The sequence below is a fragment of the Delphinapterus leucas genome, unplaced genomic scaffold, assembly GCF_059928025.1.
Source record: "Delphinapterus leucas isolate spDelLeu-1000000601 "Yukka" unplaced genomic scaffold, BTC_Dleu_Yukka2 spDelLeu_asBTCV2_sq25, whole genome shotgun sequence".
Classification (NCBI taxonomy): domain Eukaryota; kingdom Metazoa; phylum Chordata; class Mammalia; order Artiodactyla; family Monodontidae; genus Delphinapterus; species Delphinapterus leucas.
In genome coordinates, this window is record NW_028322234.1 from 15855652 (window position 1) to 15875235 (window position 19584).

General features: G+C 57.1%; 1 protein-coding gene across 1 annotated transcript; it reads left to right on the top strand.

Moving 5' to 3' along the window:
• Nucleotides 1-115: 115 nt before the first annotated feature.
• SEMA6B (semaphorin 6B) lies at nt 116-17870 on the top strand. Its single transcript, XM_022556968.2, has 16 exons — nt 116-4926; nt 5066-5189; nt 6836-6896; nt 7058-7120; nt 7507-7608; nt 8021-8111; nt 8455-8574; nt 9065-9153; nt 10649-10866; nt 11722-11853; nt 12090-12239; nt 12644-12826; nt 12915-13061; nt 14003-14080; nt 14213-14271; nt 14685-17870. The coding sequence occupies exons 1-16, from the start codon at nt 4647-4649 to the stop codon at nt 15587-15589; spliced, it is 2802 nt and encodes a 933-aa protein (XP_022412676.2). The 5' UTR covers nt 116-4646; the 3' UTR covers nt 15590-17870.
• The last annotated feature ends 1714 nt before the right edge of the window (nt 17871-19584 follow it).

Sequence of the window (19584 nt, forward strand, 5' to 3'; positions counted from 1 at the left end):
TTAGGACAGTGCCTGGCACATCACAAGTGCTTGGTGTTTGCTACTTTTATTCTTTATTGAGCTTCTACTGAATGCCAGGCCTTATGCTGGGCAGTGGGGACACAGTGGTGGCCAAGACAGACTCAGTCCCGCCCTCTCGGGGAGCTCAGAGTCCAGTGGGGAAGATGAACAGTTAACCAGGCACTTGGAAGATAGGGTGAGCAGGGCCCTCCGGCACAGGCAGGCAGGAGCCCAGAGGAAGTCAATCCGGGCGGATCTGGAGAGTCTTCCTGGAGGAGATGTCTGAGACCTGACGAGCGAGCGTGTTCACCAGGTTACTGGAAGCAGGAGGAAGGTGTTCCAAACAGAGGGAACAGCATGTGCAGATCCTCAGAGGTGGAGATGGAAGGGAGGGGACTTCATTTCAAGGGCACTGGGGAGCCATAGAAGGGTTTAGAGCAGACGTTCTCAGCTGGGGGTGGTTTTGCCCCCCAAGGGATACTGGGCGGTGTTTGGGGACATTTTTGGTTGTCGCAATTGAGGGATGCTCCTGGCATCGAGTGGGTGGGGGCCAGGAATACTGCTCCACACCTGGCAGCGCCCAGAACCTCCCCACCCCAAAGAATGACCTGGCCCTGAATGTCAGCAGTGCCGAAGGGGAGAGACCCTGGTTTAGATCAGGGAAGAAACAAGTGAGATTTGGGTTCTAGAGAGATTCCTTTGCTACCTTGAGGAGGATACTGAAGGGGCGGGACTGGAAGCCAGGGGACCAGCTAGGGGGTGGGAGCTGGGCTATGGGGCCCTCAGGGCAGGGGAGGGACTGGGAGGCCGACACCCTTGTCTTTGGCTCAGGAACAATGGGGCTGGTAAGAAAAGCCCAGTTTGGGTTTCAGGGTTCCCAGGGTGGCTCTGAGGGGCTGGGGGCAGCTGTGGACAGAGGGAGGACGGCAACAGCCTTCTAGCCCCGAGTCGCTGCATCACAAAGTTATGAAAACCAGGAGAAACAATGAGCCGTGCGGTCCCATCCCAACCTGGGGCCTCAGTCTTCCCATCTGTGAACTGGGTGTTAAATAACTGCTGGCCTCACTGGGTTGAGGGATGGCGGAACGGGTGATTATCAGTCTTGCCGTGACCATTCGTACACTCAACCCCCAGGAGCGAAATCCTGGTAGCAGAGAGCCCTGGGTTCAATCCAGCTGCTACATCCTCTCTGGTGGGTCATGGCCCCTCAATCAATCCCTCAGTTTCCCCATCTGCAAAATGGACTGAATGTTATACCAACCGTACTAGAGCCATCAGGGGTCTCCATGAAGCAATTCCTGGAAACCACCCAGCCCGGCCTCTGATACTCAATATACCAACAGCAACAACAATAATAATAATAATTAGCATTTACTGAGCACCTGCAGCATGCCAGGCACTTTGCTAACACCGACCACAGGCCTGTGAGGTTGATACTGTTACCATGCCCATTTCACAGATGAGTAAACTGAGGTCCAGAGGGGTGGAGTGACCTGTTCAGGGTCACACAGCATGTACATAGCAGAGCTGGGATTTGAACACTTAATGGCCTTGGAGCCCCTCCCCTCACCACAATGCTGCATGGCCCACGAGTGGAAGCTGTTGTCCTGAAGTTTCTGAAGTTAAAAATTATTCTGGGGGGCTTCCCTGGTGGCGCAGTGGTTGAGAGTCCGCCTGCCGATGCGGGGGACGCGGGTTCGTGCCCCGGTCCGGGAGGATCCCACGTGTCGCGGAGCGGCTGGGCCCGTGGGCCGTGGCCGCTGAGCCTGCGCGTCCGGGGCCTGTGCTCCGCAGCGGGAGGGGCCATGGCAGTGAGAGGCCCGCGTACCAAAGGAAGGAGAAAAAAAAAAAATTATTCTGATAAGACATGGGGTAAAAGGCACAGAGCACCACCTCACACCCATTAGGATGGCTACTATCAAAAAACAGAAAATAGTGTTGGCAGGAGAAATTGGAACGCATGGGCAATGCCAGTGGGAATGTAAAATGGTGCAGCCGCTTTGGAAAAGAGCATGGCAGTTCCTCCAAAAGTTAAGCATAGAATCACCATACGATCCAGCAATTCCACGCCTGCACATACACCCAAAAGAATTGAGAGCAGGGTCTCAAAGAAATGTTTGCACACCCATTCACAACATAGCCAAAAGGTGGAAGCAGCCCCAGTGTCCATCAACAGGCGAATGGATAAATAAAATGTGGTCTATCCACACAGTGGAATATTACTGAGCCTTAAAAAGTCAAGGTATTCTGACACTCATTACAACATGGATGAACCTTGAGGACATGATGGTCAGTGAAATAAGCCAGACACAAAAGGACAAATACTGTCTGATTCTACTTTGTGTGAGGTCCCTGGAGGAGTCACAGCCATAGAGACAGGAAGTAGATGGTGCGGACCAGGGGCTGGGGGAGGGGATGGGAAGTCAAGTTAATGGGGACAGAGTTTCAGTTTGGGAAGATGAGAAAGTTCTGGAGGTGGATGGTGAGGATGGTTGCACAAGAATGTGAATATACTTAGTGCCACTTAAAAATGGTTAAGATGGCAAACTTTGTTATACATTTTACCACAATGTTAAAAAAAAATGTTTAGGGACTTCCCTGGTGGTGCAGTGGTTAGGAATCCACCTGCCAATGCAGGGGACACGGGTTCAAGCCCTGGTCCAGGAAGATCTCACATGCCGCGGAACACCTAAGCCTGTGCACCACAACTACTGAGCCTGTGCTCTAGAGCCCACGAGCCACAACTACTGAGCCCACGCACTGCAACTACTGAAGCCCACGCAGCTAGAGCCCGTGCTCCGCAACAAGAGAAGCCACCGCAATTGGTAGCCTGCGCACCGCAAGGAAGAGTAACCCCCGCTCGCCGCAACTAGAGAAAGCCCAGCGCCCAGCAATGAAGACCCAACGCAGCCAAAAATAAATAAGTAAATAAATAAATCTTAAAAAAAAATAAGAAGGCACAGAGCAGACAGAACACCAGAGGCGGGGTGCCCCGGCAGGTAAATAAATACATCAATCAATCAATCAATCAATCAATCTTTTAAAACAAAGAGAAGAAACAGAGCAGACAGAACACCAGAGGCGGGGTGCCCCGGCAGGTGTTGTAAAGAGGAAGCTTGTAGGCTGGGGTAGGCAGCAGCGGGGCTGGTGATCCCGTTGTGGGTCTTGAATGCAGTGTCTGGGGCCTGGCTCGGGGGTCGCTGGGAGCCACGGGACGTTGCTAAGAAGGGGAGGAGTCGGGGAAGGAAACTCTTAAGGAAGTAGAGCCAGATCCGCGCACACGTGAGATCCTGGCGTCCGCTGAGTCACAAATCCTGGAAGTTCAGGGTCACAGAGAGGAAACTTCGCTGTTCCACGCAAGGCCTTCCTGTTTTTTGGCCCTGAATCCTCAGAGGCAGGCGTTCCAGGGCCAAAGTTCCCGCCTCGCGTCCACCTCCACGGGTTCGGGATCCCCGCACCCCAAGGCTGGGGGCAGGGCTCGGAGAGGTACCTGCTGCTCAGACGGGGAAACTGAGGCACGGGGCTTGCCCAGAGGCTGCGGGTGTCTTCTTGGGGCCTCCGGACTGCACTCCTTCTGGGAGGGGCGTGGAGGGCTGGGTTCCAGAGGGTGAGTTCTGTTCACACCGCCCACCAGATCATCACTTGGGACGGGTGGGGGGTGGTCTCCACTCTACACACCTGGAAGTTTCTCCAAATTCCCTTGAGCGGGAGCGGGAAACAGGCCCCCTGAAGAGGTCGTGAGGCTCCTGTCACAGAGGTATTCCAGGAGAGGACAGAAAGGCTGTTATCGGGAAGGAAGTCAGACTTACCGGGCCCTCTGAGGTCCCTGGCCAGCTAGAATATTCTGCTATTCTAAAGTACTGCAGTTCCCAGATTGTGGTTTATAAAATTCCAAGAGCCTTTGAATTTTTGGTTTTTGAGACTTTCATTTCAAGGTTTTTGTGTTTTAACTCTAAGAATTCTTTTTTTTAAAAAATTTATTTATTTATTCATTTATTTAATTTTTGGCTGCGTTGGGTCTTCGTTGCTGTGCGCGGGCTTTCTCTAGTTGCGGCAAGCGGGGGCTACTCTTCGTTGCGGTGCACAGGCTTCTCATTGCGGTGGCTTCTCTTGTTGCGGAGCACGGGCTCTAGGCGCGCGGGCTTCAGTAGTTGCAGCACGTGGGCTCAGTAGTTATGGTTCGTGGGCTCTAGAGCCCAGGCTCAGGAGTTGTGGCGCTCGGGCTTAGTTGCTCCGTGGCATCTTCCCGGACCAGTGCTCGAACCCGTGTCCCCTGCACTGGGAGGCGGATTCTTCTTTTTTTTTTAACATCTTTATTAGAGTATAATTGCTTTACAATGGTGTTGTTAGTTTCTGCTTTATAATAAAGTGAATCAGTTATACATATACATATGTCCCCATATCTCTTCCCTCTTGGGGAGGCGGATTCTTAACCACTGCGCCACCAGGGAAGTCCCTGTTTATCTATTATTATTATTAATTTTTAATATAAAATCATTTAATTTTTAAAATAAATATTCTCATGATTATCCATTTTTTGTTAGAAACCGTTTCCTGAGCTTTCACTAAAATGTGGTCAGAAAGTTGTTCTGGTAATTAATAAGTGCTGGTGTTATTGTTGTTGCCATGATTGTTGTTATTTTTAAATGATTACCCCCCAATGGGGAATTTTTCTGGAAATTGAAGGTCCCCGCCGCCGCGGCTCTCGCGCTCCCTCTGCTGGCAGCAATGGGGACTGCAAGCCACACGGCTCACCGCATGGCCCCTCGCTTGCAGGTGTCACCTCCTGTCGCCCTGACCTCGCCATGCGGACTCCGCGAGCGCCCCCTCCCCGCCCGGCCCTACTGCTCCTGCTGCTGCTACTGGGAGGCTCCCACGGCCTCTTCCCCGAGGAGCCGCCGCCACTCAGCGTGGCCCCCAGGGACTGTGAGTGGGGGGCCTGGAGAGGGGGAGTCCCGAGGGAGGGTCTTGCTCCCCAGCTGGATCTGCTGCCCCCTCCCCCGGGGGCTCACCAGGCCAGGCTCACCCTGGCCCTGGATCACACCCCTCCTCGCCCTCCCCCCAGACCTGAACCACTATCCCGTGTTCGTGGGCAGCGGGCCAGGACACCTGACCCCCGCAGAGGGCACCGACGATCTCAACATCCAGCGGGTTCTGCGGGTCAACAGGACGCTCTTCATCGGGGACAGGTACGAGGGACTGTCGGGCAGAGTGTGCAGGGTGAGGTGTGGGGGAGTAGGTGGTAGCATTTTAGGGAGGTTTGCATGCTGGGGCCTGTTGTTTGGCTGGAGTGTGAATGTGTGTCCCTGGGATTTTTAAGGGTGCTGAACTCTGGGTGTGGTTGGAGCCCAGAGCTTGCTATGATGTGTTACCAGGTAGGGACAGCTGTTTGGTCAAAATTCACTGGGTGCTAGAGGGGGTGCTGAAGTGGCACCCCAAAGGCTTTTCTGAGAAGGTGACATTTGAGTTGAGAACTGATAAGGAGCCAGCTATAAGGAAATCTGAGGGAGAGGGAGAAGTCAGGGCATAGGACACAGCCCGTGCAAAAGTCCTGGGGCCGGACTCTGCCTGGAAAGGTGGAGGGATAGCAAGGAGGCCCGTGTGGCTGGAGCAGAGTGAGTGAGGGGGAGAGAAGGAGGAGGGGAGGGCAGGGAGGGGACGGGGCAGGGAGGGCAGGGCCTTGTGGGCTGCAGGGGAGGACTTGAGCTTTTACCCCCAAGGGAGGTGGGACCCTGGAGGGCTGTGGGCAGAGGAGGGACAGGACCTGACTCGGGTGCTCACAGGTGCCCTCTGGTGGCGACTGGGGGAGGACAGACTGTACTGGTGAGGGCAGGAGCCACTAGACTAGGGCAGAGGGGACAATGTTGGTCCAGGTGGGCAGTAATGGGGGCTGAACTAGGGTGGTGGTCATAGAGGATGTGAGAAGTGGGTGAACCCTCGCTAGATACTGAAGGCAGAGGTGACATATTGGGAGGGAAGGAGAAGGGAGTTGAAGGTGACTCCCACGTCGTGGGGATAGAGCTGCCTCAGCCGAGATGGTGGACAGGGCATGAGCAGATTTGGGGGATGGTCGGGTGCCGTGTGGCCAAGCTGAGTGTGAGACAGAGTATGAGATACCTTTGAGCCCCCTCGTGGAGACCTTGAGGGTTAGCTGGACCCCAAATCTGGAGCTCAGGGGAGGCCCTGGCTGGAGACAGGACTGTGGGTGTCATCCGGGCAGAGACGTGGTTCCAGCCCTGAGAGTGAACAAGGCGGCCCAGGAGGGGTATGGATGGGGGAGGGAAGAGGCCAGAGGACTCAGGTGTGGGCCCACCAGGGAGAGAGGAGGGCCCGGAGAGGTGGGAGGGAAGCCAGGAGAGTGCAGGGTCCAAGAACCCAGTGAGGATGGAGGTCCCAGGACGAGGGTGGACTGGCCGGGGGAGACGCTGTGGAGAGGGGGAGGAGGACAGAGAAGTGACCGCTGGACTTAACAGGGGCCAGGGACCTTGATTAGGGCAGTTTCTGTGGCATGGGGGGAGCGGTGAGAGCCTGGGGGAGACTGAGGGGTGCTGAGACGGGGACAGCGGATGTAAAGGCATCAGACAATGCGCTGTGTTGGGTGTAGGCCATGGGGTGTGTAAGCGTGAGGTGGCGTGGTAAGGCATGTGGGGTGTGCCAGAACCCGTGGCTCACTTTAGGGCACGAGGAGGCGTGTCAGGGCATGCACATGTGGAGCTGCACATGGCAGAGGCGCTGGCACGCCCCTGTTTGGCACGTGTTGGCCTCACGTCTGCTGTCAGAATAGTGGGCGGGGAGGGGAGGCTCTCCGATCTCATTAACTACACCCCTCCTCTAGGGACAACCTGTACCGGGTGGAGCTGGAGCCCCCCACGTCCATGGAGCTGCGGTACCAGCGGGTGAGGAGGGGGTGCAGGAGGGAGGGGAGGGGGCAATGCTTGGGGCTCCCGCCAGGGGGCCCAGACACTGAGCTGGGGAGCAAGGTGGATTCGGGCCTCCCTAGCAGGGTTCCTAGGGCTGTCAAGGACCCCGCTCACCTCACCAGCTCTCTGTGTCCCAGAAGCTGACCTGGCGCTCCAACCCCAGCGACATCAACGTGTGTCGGATGAAGGGCAAGCAGGAGGTAAGTGGGCCCTGGCCACGCCTCCAACCACGCCCCAATCCGTCCTGGCCACCCCCCAGGGCAAATCTGCTTTCATTCTAAGCCAGGGCCCTGGTGTTGCCCTGGCTACTCCCAGAGCCTGGCCACACCCCCAAGGTGGTCCTCAGTCGTGGCCGTGCCCTTAGCCCTCGTCTTGCCATAGCTCCACCCCTTCAAGTGCCCTATTTCCCTGCCTGGGCCCCTCCCTTAGTCATGGCCTCGCCCCCAGCCGAGTCCTAGTTTAGCCCCCTGATTTTGCCGTGCCCACATCCCTGGCCCCTCCTTGCAGGCCCCGCCTCTTTCCTGACCCCGCCCACACCCGTGACCACACCCACCCTGGCTTCTCTCTTCCCGACGCCCCAATCCAGGGCGAGTGTCGAAATTTTGTAAAGGTGCTTCTACTTCGGGACGAATCCACCCTCTTCGTGTGTGGTTCCAATGCCTTCAACCCCGTGTGTGCCAACTACAGCGTGAGTCACCGCTCTTCGAAGCCCTGACTGCCCCAGGTTCAACCTCCACGCCTTTGCTCACTGGCCCTCCACTGGTCATGCCCTATCCCCAGGCCACATCATCTCCTACAGGAAGCCTTACTGGATATGCCCTCCCAGACCCCTCACCCGGAGCTCCTGAGGAGGCTTCCAAAGGAGGCCTGTACAGGCTGCAACAACTTAAACTACAAACCAGTTATAGGATGAATTAGGATCGATTCAGACTCATTTATTACAGATCAGTAAATTGAGTCCCAGAGAGGTTAAATGACTGACCAAGTCACACAACATCCAAGGTGGTGCCAGGAGTCCCCTTGGAGAGGGTGGCTGGGGGAGCCAGGGGCTGCTAGGTATAGACAGGAGCTCTGTCACTCAGTCCCTGTCCCCCCTGCAGATGGACACACTGCAGCCCCTCGGGGACAACATCAGTGGCATGGCCCGCTGCCCATACGACCCCAAACACGCCAATGTTGCCCTCTTCTCTGGTGAGTGCCCCCAACTCTGACCATCTGATGGGGCCCCAGTCCACAGCAAGACATGGCATTTTCCACTCTTGGAGTCAGGTCATTTAGAAGATGGCTGGGAGACCATCTCTCCAGCTATGAAACAGGCAGAATCTCAAGGGCAGGGCTCAGCCGAGGTTGGGGATGAGCTGAGGAGTTGGGGATCAGCCTGAAGTCAGGGCCTTGGCAGGGTTGGGGCTCAGCCTGGGGCTTAGGGCTCACTTAGGCTCAGGGCTCAGTCTTGAAGTCAAGTTTTGACCCACCCAGCCTCCGGCCTCTATGATCTAATCTCTCACCTGCCTCCCCCTGACTCACCCCCATCCAGAAGGGATGCTCTTCACAGCCACCGTTACCGACTTCCTAGCCATCGACGCCGTCATCTACCGCAGCCTCGGGGACCGGCCCACTCTGCGCACCGTGAAACACGACTCCAAGTGGTTCAAAGGTGGGGCGATAGGGGCAGACCTGGTAGGGCTGACATTCATCAAATTCCCCCACCAGAATAACAGTCCCAGAGAAGACAGGCAGGGAACTCCCATCTCATCTTTGGAACCTACTAGCCTCTTTGAAGATAAAGTTAGAGGAAAGATTTAAGTTGGATCTAAAGTAGAACCTGCTGGAAATGGGTGGCTTAGTAACCTGAAATGGAACAGCATGAGCGGTATGGTAGGAGCTCAGCTCAGCACATGAAGGAGGAAGGTGACAAAAGAGTAGACGTTGCTGTCTGTGGAAAGAAGACACGGTGACTTTAGGATTCTGACACCTACTCCCTCCAAAAAACCCCCAAAACTTCAGTCTCTTTTATTTTGCCTGGGTAATCAGCTTATATTCCCCCCCTTCACTGTAAAAGCAGCCACCCAGGCTACTGTGTTCCCAGCCCCAGAAACTCCCTTTCTCCTGTCACGGGCTGAGTTCCGACCCCTCGTCTCCTACAGAGCCCTACTTTGTCCACGTGGTGGAGTGGGGCAGCCACATCTACTTTTTCTTCCGGGAGATCGCAATGGAGTTTAACTATCTGGAAAAGGTAGGGCCCTATTTCCCCTCCCAAAGAGGCCCAGGCAGTGGGGCATGCAGCTGAGAGGCTCTGATCACGGGAAGTGGGGAGCAGAGGTGGTTCCATGAAACTCCACCTGGGGCGAGAGGGTCCCTCTGGTCCTCAGGGCCCTCCACTCTAGCCGGGTCCAGGCCCCTGGGGCTTGAAGACATTTCTGGAGCAGCCCTGGGTGAGGGTCCCGGGTCTGAAGTCAGATACACCCCTGATTCCAGTCCCAGTGCCGTTGCTGTTCACCTGTCCACCCACCCATCTACCATCATTTATCCATCCTTCCTCAACGGCCCATCTGTCTGCCCACTCACTCTCCCACTCAACCGCCCTCTCACCTACCCACCTATCTGTTCTTCAGCCCACCCACACTTCCAGTCAAACCACTTACCTATCCATCCGCCCACCCCCCGACTCAGCCGTCCTCCATCCATCCGTCCACTCATCTACCCTTCCATGCACCTATGTATCCATCCACCCACCTCCCACTCACTGACTTCTTTATCCATTCATACACCTACCTGTCCATTCATTCATACACCTAACCATCCATTGAGCTATCCTCCTACTGATCAGCTCATCCATCTACCATCCATCTCTCCACCTACCTGCCCACCCCTCCATAATCCAATTGTCTATCCCATCTCCTCCTCATCACCTGCTCATCCACTCCATTCAACCTTCTATCCACCCATGGATCCACCCATCCACTGATCTGTCATTACCTCCCTCATCTGCCTTTCCATCCAGCCATTCATCCATTCCTCTACCCATCTCTCCCCACTCATCCACACTCACATCCATCTCTCCACCCATCCATCCTTTCATCCATCCACCCACCCACCCATTCATCTACCCATCTATCCATTCATGCAGACTCACACCCATTTACTCATCCAACCATCCAGCCAGCCACCCATCCATCCACACACCCATTCATCCATCCCTTGATTATCTCCTTCTTCCTTACCTTCACTGTCCATCACTGTGTCCTTCAAATTCATCCATCCATCCACTGATCCATCCATACATCCATCCCATCCCTCAATCCACGGAGACATTTAAGTGCACAGACTGCCACTTACTACTAGTGTGACCTTGGGCCTCGGTCACTTTCCTTTCGCTGTGCCTCGGTTTCCCCTCTGTACCCCGGGGATATCAGTAGGCCCTCCTCTGTAGAGCTTTGGGAGGAACGTGAGAGATGAGGAGGATAAAGTGCCCGGTACTTAATGAGTCATCTGGAAGTGGGAGCAATGATGATTATGCTTGTCATGGTGGCTGTGATCTTCGTCATCCCCACATTTCGCTGGGGAATCTGGTGCTCAGGGGGCTAAGGTGACTGGCTGGGGCACCCACAGCGACCCAGGGCCAGGCTCCTGCATCCCATCCTGGGTAGCGGGCAGTGTGACCTGCGGGCAGGCCTTGCAGAACACAGGGCTCAGCCCCCACCCCCACCCCCCGCCTGCTGATGTGCCAGGTGGTGGTGTCCCGTGTGGCCCGGGTGTGCAAGAATGACGTGGGCGGCTCCCCTCGCGTGCTGGAGAAGCAGTGGACGTCGTTCCTGAAGGCACGGCTCAACTGCTCGGTGCCAGGGGACTCCCACTTCTACTTCAACGTGCTGCGGGCCGTCACGGGCGTGGTCAGCCTGGGGGGCCGGCCCGTGGTCCTTGCTGTTTTCTCCACGCCCAGCAACAGGTCAGCGGGCACCGTCGGGAGCAGACTGGGAGCACCGGGTGGGCACAGGTGGAGAGTTCCCATGTCACCTCACCACATATCCCCTGGGTCCTGCACTGGGCAAGATTCGACTCCCGGGAAGCCTCGGTCCCAGGCCAGGGGGCACCAAGCCAGACACTGACCCTCCAAGGCCCTTTGGCCAGAACTTGGCAGATGGGGGTGGGGGGGCGTCCCCATCCTCTGCCTTTGGAGGAGGGGTCGGGGAGGGCTTTCTGGAGGAGGCATCAATGGTTGTGAGATGGAAGAAGCGGGAAGAGCATTCCAAGTTGGAAGAACAGCCTGTGCAAAAGCCCTGAGGCTGCAATGAGCTTGCTATGTTTAAACCATAGGGAGGAGGCCCGTGTGGCTGGCTTGGAGGGAAGCAAGGGGGAGAGCGGAGGATATGAGGGCAGGGAGGTGATGGGCTGTGGGGAGGAGCCTGGATTTTATCCTGAGAGCACTAGGGAGCCATGGGAGAGTAAGGAGCAGAAGAGGGACCAGGTCAGGTTTGCATTTTTGGAAAACTCCCTGGGGAATGGGTTGAAAGGGAGCAAGGGTGGCACCTGGGAGACTGGATATGCAGGCAAGTGACAAGGGGGGGCCTGGACGCGGGTAGCTGTGGAGGGGCTGAACTACGATCCAGCCTGAGAACTGTTCAGCAGGTGAAGTGACTGGACTGGATGGTGGGGGGGGGCAGCAACCTCTGGCCCAGGGAACTGAACATGTGACAGCTCCGGAGGACAAACACTCCTCCACCTGCTTGCCCAGGGCAGTCCCCCACCCCCACCCCACACCTGGCCAGGCTCACTGCTCCCTTTCATCTGCCCCCACCCACAGCATCCCCGGCTCGGCCGTCTGCGCCTTTGACATGACACAGGTGGCTGCCGTGTTTGAGGGCCGCTTCCGTGAGCAGAAGTCCCCTGAGTCTATCTGGACACCCGTGCCGGAGGACCAGGTGCCACGGCCCCGGTGAGAGCCCCCTCGACCCTGAGACAGGTGCCTGGGTAGGATCCTGACCCTGGACCAAGGGCTTGGAATTCCAGGCAGTTAGTTATTTCAATAGCTGTTGCCGAGTTCAGCTGTACCCATTATGCAGGTGGGGAAAACCGAGGCCCTTTGGGCAGGGCAGCAGGTCCCCTGGTGAATCAGAGCCCCTATGTGGGGGCCTCCATGTCCACCGTGACCACCCCCTCGTCCCCACCCAGGCCCGGGTGCTGTGCAGCTCCTGGCATGCAGTACAATGCCTCCAGCGCCTTCCCGGACGAGATCCTCAACTTCGTCAAGACACACCCCCTGATGGACGAGGCAGTGCCCTCACTGGGCCACGCACCCTGGATTGTTCGGACTCTGATGCGGTCAGTCCCTACACGGGGCCGGGGTCCTGGTGGCCGGGCTGGGTGGGAAGGAGAGCCCTGGCCAGGGTGGTGGGCAAGGAGGGAGGCACAGGGCCAACTTCGGACACGAGGGGGAAGCCGGACACTCAAGACAGCTGGGCATGAGGCTCCAGGGATGCCCAGAAAGAGGGAGAAACAGAGAGAGGGAGAGAGAGACCACCTGACACAAAGAGATGGAGGGAGACAGGGAGAGAGACAGGCAGGCCCAGGTAGGAGTCGGGTTTGGGGGTGTGTTTCTCTCCATGATGTGCCCCCTTGGAGCCACGCCCATGTCCACCTTGCTGGGCGTGGGTGGTGTCTCTGAGTGCGCCCAGGACCCCAGGGGGCTGGGAGGCAGCCTGACCTCTGCCCAACCCTGGCCCCAGGTACCAGCTGACGCAAGTGGCCGTGGACGTGGGCGCCGGCCCCTGGGGCAACCAGACTGTCGTCTTCCTGGGTTCTGAGGCGGGCACTGTCCTCAAGTTCCTTGTCTGGCCCAACGCCAGTGCCTCGGGCACCACCGGGCCCAGTGTCTTCCTGGAGGAGTTTGAGACTTACCGGCCGGACAGGTGAGGCCGGGCAGAGGTCAAGGGACAGGGCCAGTGGGCAGGGAGATAGGGCGTGCCCCTTGAGTCTTACCAATCTGCTCACCCCCAGGTGTGGACGCTCTGGGGGTGGCGAGACAGGGCAGCGGTTGCTGAGCCTGGAGCTGGATGCGGCCTCGGGTGGCCTGCTGGCGGCCTTCCCCCGCTGTGTGGTCCGAGTGCCCGTGGCGCGCTGCCAGCAATACTCAGGATGCATGAAGTGAGTATTCCTGGGCCAGCTGTGGGCAGGGGAAGTGAGGGGAGGTGAGCACAGGAAGAGGGAGAGAGTCAAGTTCAAGTCCAGGCCCCAACAGCATCCTGACTCACTGAACCATGAGCAGGGCAGCGGGCAGAACATGTGCAAAGGCCCTGGGGCAGGACTGGGCCTGGTGTGTTGGCGGAACAGAGAGGGGGCCTGTATAGCTGGAACAAAATGAGCGAGGGGGAGAGAGGGAGGAGGGGAGGTCAGGGAGGGGACGGGGCCGGGGGTAGGTCGTGCAGGGTCTGTGGGCTGTGGGGAGTACTTGGGCTCCTTCCCCCACCCCTGGAGTGAGGTGGGAGCCCTGGAGGTCTATGGGCAGAGCAGGATGGGATGTGATTGACATTTCTAAGAGCATCAGGAGCAGAAGCTGGGGACCAGGGAGACAGCTGTTTGTCTGCCTCTAAAATGGATGGGAGGGACTTCCCTGGGGGGTCCAGTGGTTAAGACTCCGCGTTTCCACTGCAGGGGACATGGGTTCAACCCCTGGTCGGGGAACTAAGATCCCACATGCCGCGTGGCACAGCCAAAAAAACAAATAAAATAAATAAAATGGGTGGGAAGATCACATGCAGATAAAACACTGGCACATCTCTGGACTCACAGTGTGCCCTCCACACACTGGAGAGCACCTGACCCTGTGCCCGCCGACTTGGCAATAATGATGCCATAGCACACACCCAAAGCACAGACTCAGGGGCAAGCCTGCCTGGGCTCCAACCCTGGCTCTGTCCCTTGGGCAAAAGTAAACTTTCCTGAGCCTCAGTTTTCTCATCTGTAAAATGGGGAAGAAATAGCCCCCACCGCTAAGACGTACCTTGAGAACTCCCAGAGTTGACAGTAAGAGGTGCCTCAAAAGGGGCTGTGGTCGATCTGCCCTCCGGGTCCCTTGTCTGCTCCAGGAACTGTATTGGCAGTCAGGACCCCTACTGCGGCTGGGCCCCGGATGGCTCCTGCATCTTCCTCAGCCCTGGCACCAGGTACTGGGGACGAGGGAGGTGGGGGGCGGGTATGTGACCCACGTGATGATCGGGAGTTCCCACCCCCCCAACCACAGCTCTGTGCGAGAGGTTTCTGCTGACTGCGCCTCTCTGCCCCCCTGCCCTCATCAGAGCCACCTTTGAGCAGGATGTGTCCGGGGCCAGCACCTCAGGCTTAGGGGACTGCACAGGTAAGCAAGGGAGAGGGGAGGAGGCCTGGGGACTCAGAGTCCTGGTCCTCCAGGGTTCTCACACCCTCTGCCGCCCATGCCCAACACGGGGGGGGGGGGGCGGTACTGGCTACCGTCAGGGCTTGGGAAGGGCAGGGGGCCCCACTTCCAGGTAGGGAGGTGGGAAAAGGACCGACAGATGGCGAGGGGGCGCTGGGGACCGCAGAGAGAGAGGCCAGGAGACAGATGGGCAGACAAACTTTAAGACAGACGCCAGGGGACAAAGAGATGGGCAGACGGGCGTTGAAAGGGTCAGAGAGGCGCCACGAAGCAGAGAAGCAGACAGACGTTGAGTGCGTAGACCAGCCGGAGGCTGCGAGAGGTGCGCAGGGACCGTCCCGGCCGGGCCCCTCACACGCCACCCTCCGGGCCAGGACTCCTAGGGGCCAGCCTCTCGGAGGAGCGCGCCGGGTTGGTGTCGGTGAACCTGCTGGTGACGTCGTCGGTGGCGGCTTTCGTGGTGGGCGCCGTGGTGTCCGGCTTCAGCGTGGGCTGGTACGTGGGGCTCCGCGAGCGGCGCGAGCTGGCCCGCCGCAAGGACAAGGAGGGCATCCTGGCGCACGGGGGCGGCGAGGCCGTGCTTAGCGTGAGCCGCCTGGGCGAGCGCCGGGCGGGCGGCCCCGGGGGCCGGGCCGGGGGCGGCGGCGGGCCCGGGGTTCCCCCCGAGGCCCTGCTGGCGCCCCTGATGCAGAACGGGTGGGCCAAGGCCACGCTGCTGCAGGGCGGCTCCCACGACCTGGACTCGGGGCTGCTGCCCACGCCCGAGCAGACGCCGCTGCCCCAGAAGCGCCTGCCCACCCCGCACCCGCACGCCCTGGGCCCTCGCGCCTGGGAGCACGGCCACACGCTGCTCACAGCCTCCCTCTCATCCTCCCTCCTGCTGCTGGCCCCTGCCCGCGTCCCCGAGGCTTCCCCCGCGCCCGGCGAGCCGGCCCCCGACGCCCGCCTCTTCGTCGCGCGGCCCGGCCGCGCCTCCCACGGCGACTTCCCGCTCACCCCCCACGCCAGCCCGGACCGCCGGCGGGTGGTGTCGGCGCCCACGGGCCCCTTGGACCCGAGCTCCGCCGCCGACGGCCTCCCTCGGCCCTGGAGCCCACCGCCCACCGGCAGCCTCCGGAGGCCGGGCGCGCACGCCCCGCCCGCCGCCGCGCTGCGCCGCACGCACACGATCAACAGCGGCGAGGCCCGGCCCCGCGGCCGCCACACCCGGCCCGGCACGGACTTGGCCCACCTCCTCTCGTACGGGGGCCCGGACAGGACTGCGCCCCCCGTGCCCTAGGCCGGGGCCGCGCGCCTCGGCGGTGCCAGCCACGGGAACCAGGAGCGAGAGACCGGGCCAGCTCCGAGTGGGTGCTCAGACCCCCGGCCCAGCCGCGCGGGGTGGGGGGCGCCCTCCGCCGCCCGGAAGCACAAGGGGCTCGGCTCCCCGCCCCGCCGCGCCCCGGGGCCGCAGGACCCTGAGGCGGTCTGGGGCAGGCGGGCGGGCGGGCGGAATGTGCTGTGGATTTGAGGTTGACCTTCTGCGCGTGGATTTTTGGTTTGTTTTCCAATTTGCGTTTCTTTTGCAGTTTTCTAACCAATTGCACAACTCCGTTCTCGGGGTGGCGGCCGGGGGCTTGGCGGTGGGAAGGGGAGGGGGCACATCTGCAGACCCCAGCTCCCCCAGCTCCCCGCCCCCGCCCCACCCAGAGGTCCCTCCTCGACCCGGCCCCCGGCATGTATGTATGTGTGTGTGTGTGTGTGTGTGTGTGTGTGCGCGCGCGCGTGCATGCCGTGTCCGTGTGCAAGGGGCCGGGAAGGGGAGGGAGGCGTGCGCGTGTGCCCGCGGGCTGCTGCGGCGTGTGCGTGGGGGCGGCCACGTGCGGTGTGTGTGTCTGTGTGCGAGCGCGGAGGCCCCAGCGGCCTGGGCGTTGGCTGAGCCGACGCCGGGGCTTCCAGAAAGCCGGGGGCCTCCAAGGTGCCGGTTAGGAGTTTGAGGGGTGATGAGGCAGGGGTTTCAGGCAGGGGGTCAGGACGGCCTGCCCAGAAGTCGTATTGGCGGCTGTCTAAGGGCTCGGGCGGTCTGGGAGATGGCGAAGGCGGGCGGGCCCCCCTGTAAATATGGCCCCAGGGTGGTCAGAGGGTCCCATGCCACCCATCCTCTGTGACCTCCCCCTTGACCTCCAGCTGACCATGCATGCCAGCTGAGTGGCCAGCTGAGAGTCCTGGACCCTCTCTGGAGTTTGCCTCCCCCAACCCCCTGTCAATAAAACTGTTTACAACCACCGGCCCCCAAGGCTCTGGGTCTGCTCTGTCTCCTGGGGGTGGGACTTGGACAGTGGCCTGGCCTGGCCTGGCCTGGGGCAGTTGGGAGCACCTGGGAGAGTCCTGGCTGGGTCACTGCAGCAAACAGAATGATGGGGAGCTGGGTGTGGAAATGTGGAGAGTCGCGGGGGTCCCAGTCTTCATCTGGATGGGGGCCAGTCTCTGGTCCTTCAGCAAAAATTTATTATGCACCTACCGTGTGGAGACAAAGACCCCTGTCCTCATGGAGTTCGCAGCCTAATGGGGAAGACCAACCGCATAAAAGCAAATTAGGACTTGATTTGAATTAGCGATATGTGTAATAAAGAAAAAGCCAGATAATGTGTTAGGTAGGGGGTGATTGTGTATGGTGGGGGGGAGTTGAGGAGAGCCTGCCAGAGGAGGTGACATGTAAGCTGAAATAAGATGGGCTAGAAGGAGCAGCTGTGGGGAGATGTGCAGAGTGTTCTAGGCAGAGGGAACAGCCAGTGCAAAGGCCCTGCGGTAGGTAGGAAGCTTGGAGGAGGGCCCAGGCCATTAGTATGCCTGGAGCAGCCACACTAGGTGAGTGAAAGGCGAGCAGCTGGAGATAAGGAGGGAGAGGAGCACAGGGCCCCAAGCAGGCAGGGCCTCACCAGTGAGGAGTACAATTTTTTTTTTTAATTGTGGTAAATAACATATACGATCAAATTTACCACTTGAACCATGTTTAAGTGCACAGCTCAGTGGCACTAAGCACGCTCACACTGTTGGACAACCATCCCCACCATCATCTCCAGAACTTGCTCATCTTCCCAAACTGAAACTCTGTCCCCATGAAACACTAACTCCCCACTCCCTGCTCCCTCCAGCCTTATGAATTTTAAGTGGGACAGGAAGCCATCAGAGAGTTTTAAGCAGGGGACATGATCTGATTTCACTTTAAGAGATCACTTTATCATTATGTCACTACAATTCACAACTCTTCCGGCCCATGTCGATTAAGCACCTACTGTGTGCTGGGCTCTGGGGATAGAACAATGAACAGGACAGAACCCCTGTCCACCGCTTATCATGGGGAGACTGATTGAAACAAAGAAACACAAAACACCATGACGGCATCTAGCAGCTCCTCCTGTACCTGTGTGTCTGTTTTTTCAGCTCGATTGAAATATATTTGACATATAAGATTGTGTAGGTTTCTGGTGCATATCTTGATGATATGTTTGATATATATTGTAAGATAATTATCCCAATAAGCTTGACACATCCATTACTTCACATAGTTACTTTGTGTGTGTGTGGTAAGAACATTTAAGATCTACTCTCTTAGCATCTTTCAAGTATACTGTACAGTCTTGTTAACTAATCACCACGCTGTACATTACATCCTCAGGACTTATGCATCTTATAGCCAGGAGTCTATATCCTTTGACCAACATCTCTCCCTTTCCCTCACCCCCCCAGTCCCTGACAACCACCATTCTACTCTTGGTTTCTATGAATTTGGTTATTTTACATAACTGAGATCACTCAGTATTTGTCTTTCTCTGCCTGACTTATTTCACTTAGCATAATGCCCTCAAGTTTCATCCATGTTGTCCCAAATGGGCAGGATTTGCTTCCTTGTTATGGCTGAATTATATTCCATTATGCATATATACACCACATCTTTATCCATGCATCTGTGAATGGATACTTAGGTTGTTTCCACGTCTTGGCTATTGTGAATAGTACTGTAATGAACACGGGAGGGCAGATATCTCTTCAAGATACTGGTTTCATTTCCTCTGGATACATACCCAGAAGTGAGATTGCCAGATCATATGGTAGTTCTATTTTTAATTTTTTTTTTGAGGAAACTCCCTACTGCACCAATTTACATTCCCACCAGCAGTGCACAAGGGTTCCCCTTTCTCCACACCCTCACAACACTTCTTATCTCGTCTTTTTGATGAAGCCATCCTAACAGGTGTGGGTGACATCTCGTTGTGGTTTTGACTTGCATTCTCCTGATGACTAGTGATGTCAAGCACCTTTTCATGTACCTGTTGGCCATTTGTATGTCTTCTTTGGAAAAACGTCTACTCAGGTCCTTTTCCTGTTTGTGTGTGTGTCTGTTTTTGTGTGTCCATCTCTGCAGATATGTTGTTCTCTCCTGTGTGTCCTGCCCTGTCTGTGTCTCTGGGTCTATGTGTTTTTCCCTGTCTCTTGGTCACTATGTATGTCCGTGTATTTCACGCAGGTGGTTATCTGTCTTTCTTTATCTGTGCCGGTCTATGCCAGCCTGTGTGTTTCCCTCTCAGCCCGTATGTCCACTAAGACAGAATGCTTAGTCATCCTCACAGCTGAATAGGGACAAAACCCTTCAGAGATTGGGCTGGGAAAAAGAGGCCATAGCCAGGCATGCGGATAAGGGTAATACATCACACCTGAATGTTTAGAACTCAACAAGAATTTAAGCACTGAATAGCCAAACCTGTGAGATGCAGTCAAACAGTTCTCAGAGGGAAGTGTGAGCCTTCAGATGCACTTATTAGGAGATGAGAAAAGTCCAAAACAAATAGCACATCAGCTTCAGCTGAAGAAAGAAAGAATGGAAGGGGCTCTCGGAGACCGAGTTCAGCTTCACAGATAGGGAAACTGCGGCCAAGAAAAGTTAAGCCACTTGCCCAAGTTCACAAAACAGAGCAGTCACAGAAGAGCTGGGATTCAGAACCAGGTTTAGTCCCTCCCAGACCATTGTTCAAAGACTGTGGAGACTTTTAGCATCACTTGCTTTTGAATTCTTTTTTTAAAAATTATTTTACTAAAAAAAAATAAGAATATGTTATGAATATAAGACAAGTGTTTTTTTGTTCTCTTCACTGAGCTTCCTGGTTGCTCAAATTTATTATAAATAGTACCTCTTGCTCAAAGAGCTGTCCCCATCTCCCAGGACAGACTGGCGCCTTACAAACTTGACCCTTGATTCCTAGATTGGGGAAAGTGGGGACTCAGCCTCAGAGACTC

Bases quoted from the DNA above. Each gene is read 5' to 3' on its own strand.
- SEMA6B (XM_022556968.2), top strand. From the start codon at position 4,647: ATGATTACCCCCCAATGGGGAATTTTTCTGGAAATTGAAGGTCCCCGC. The intron at 10,867-11,721 runs GTCAGCGGGCAC...CCCCACCCACAG, and splicing joins TTCTCCACGCCCAGCAACAG to CATCCCCGGCTCGGCCGTCT. The intron at 12,240-12,643 runs GTCAGTCCCTAC...CCCTGGCCCCAG, and splicing joins ATTGTTCGGACTCTGATGCG to GTACCAGCTGACGCAAGTGG.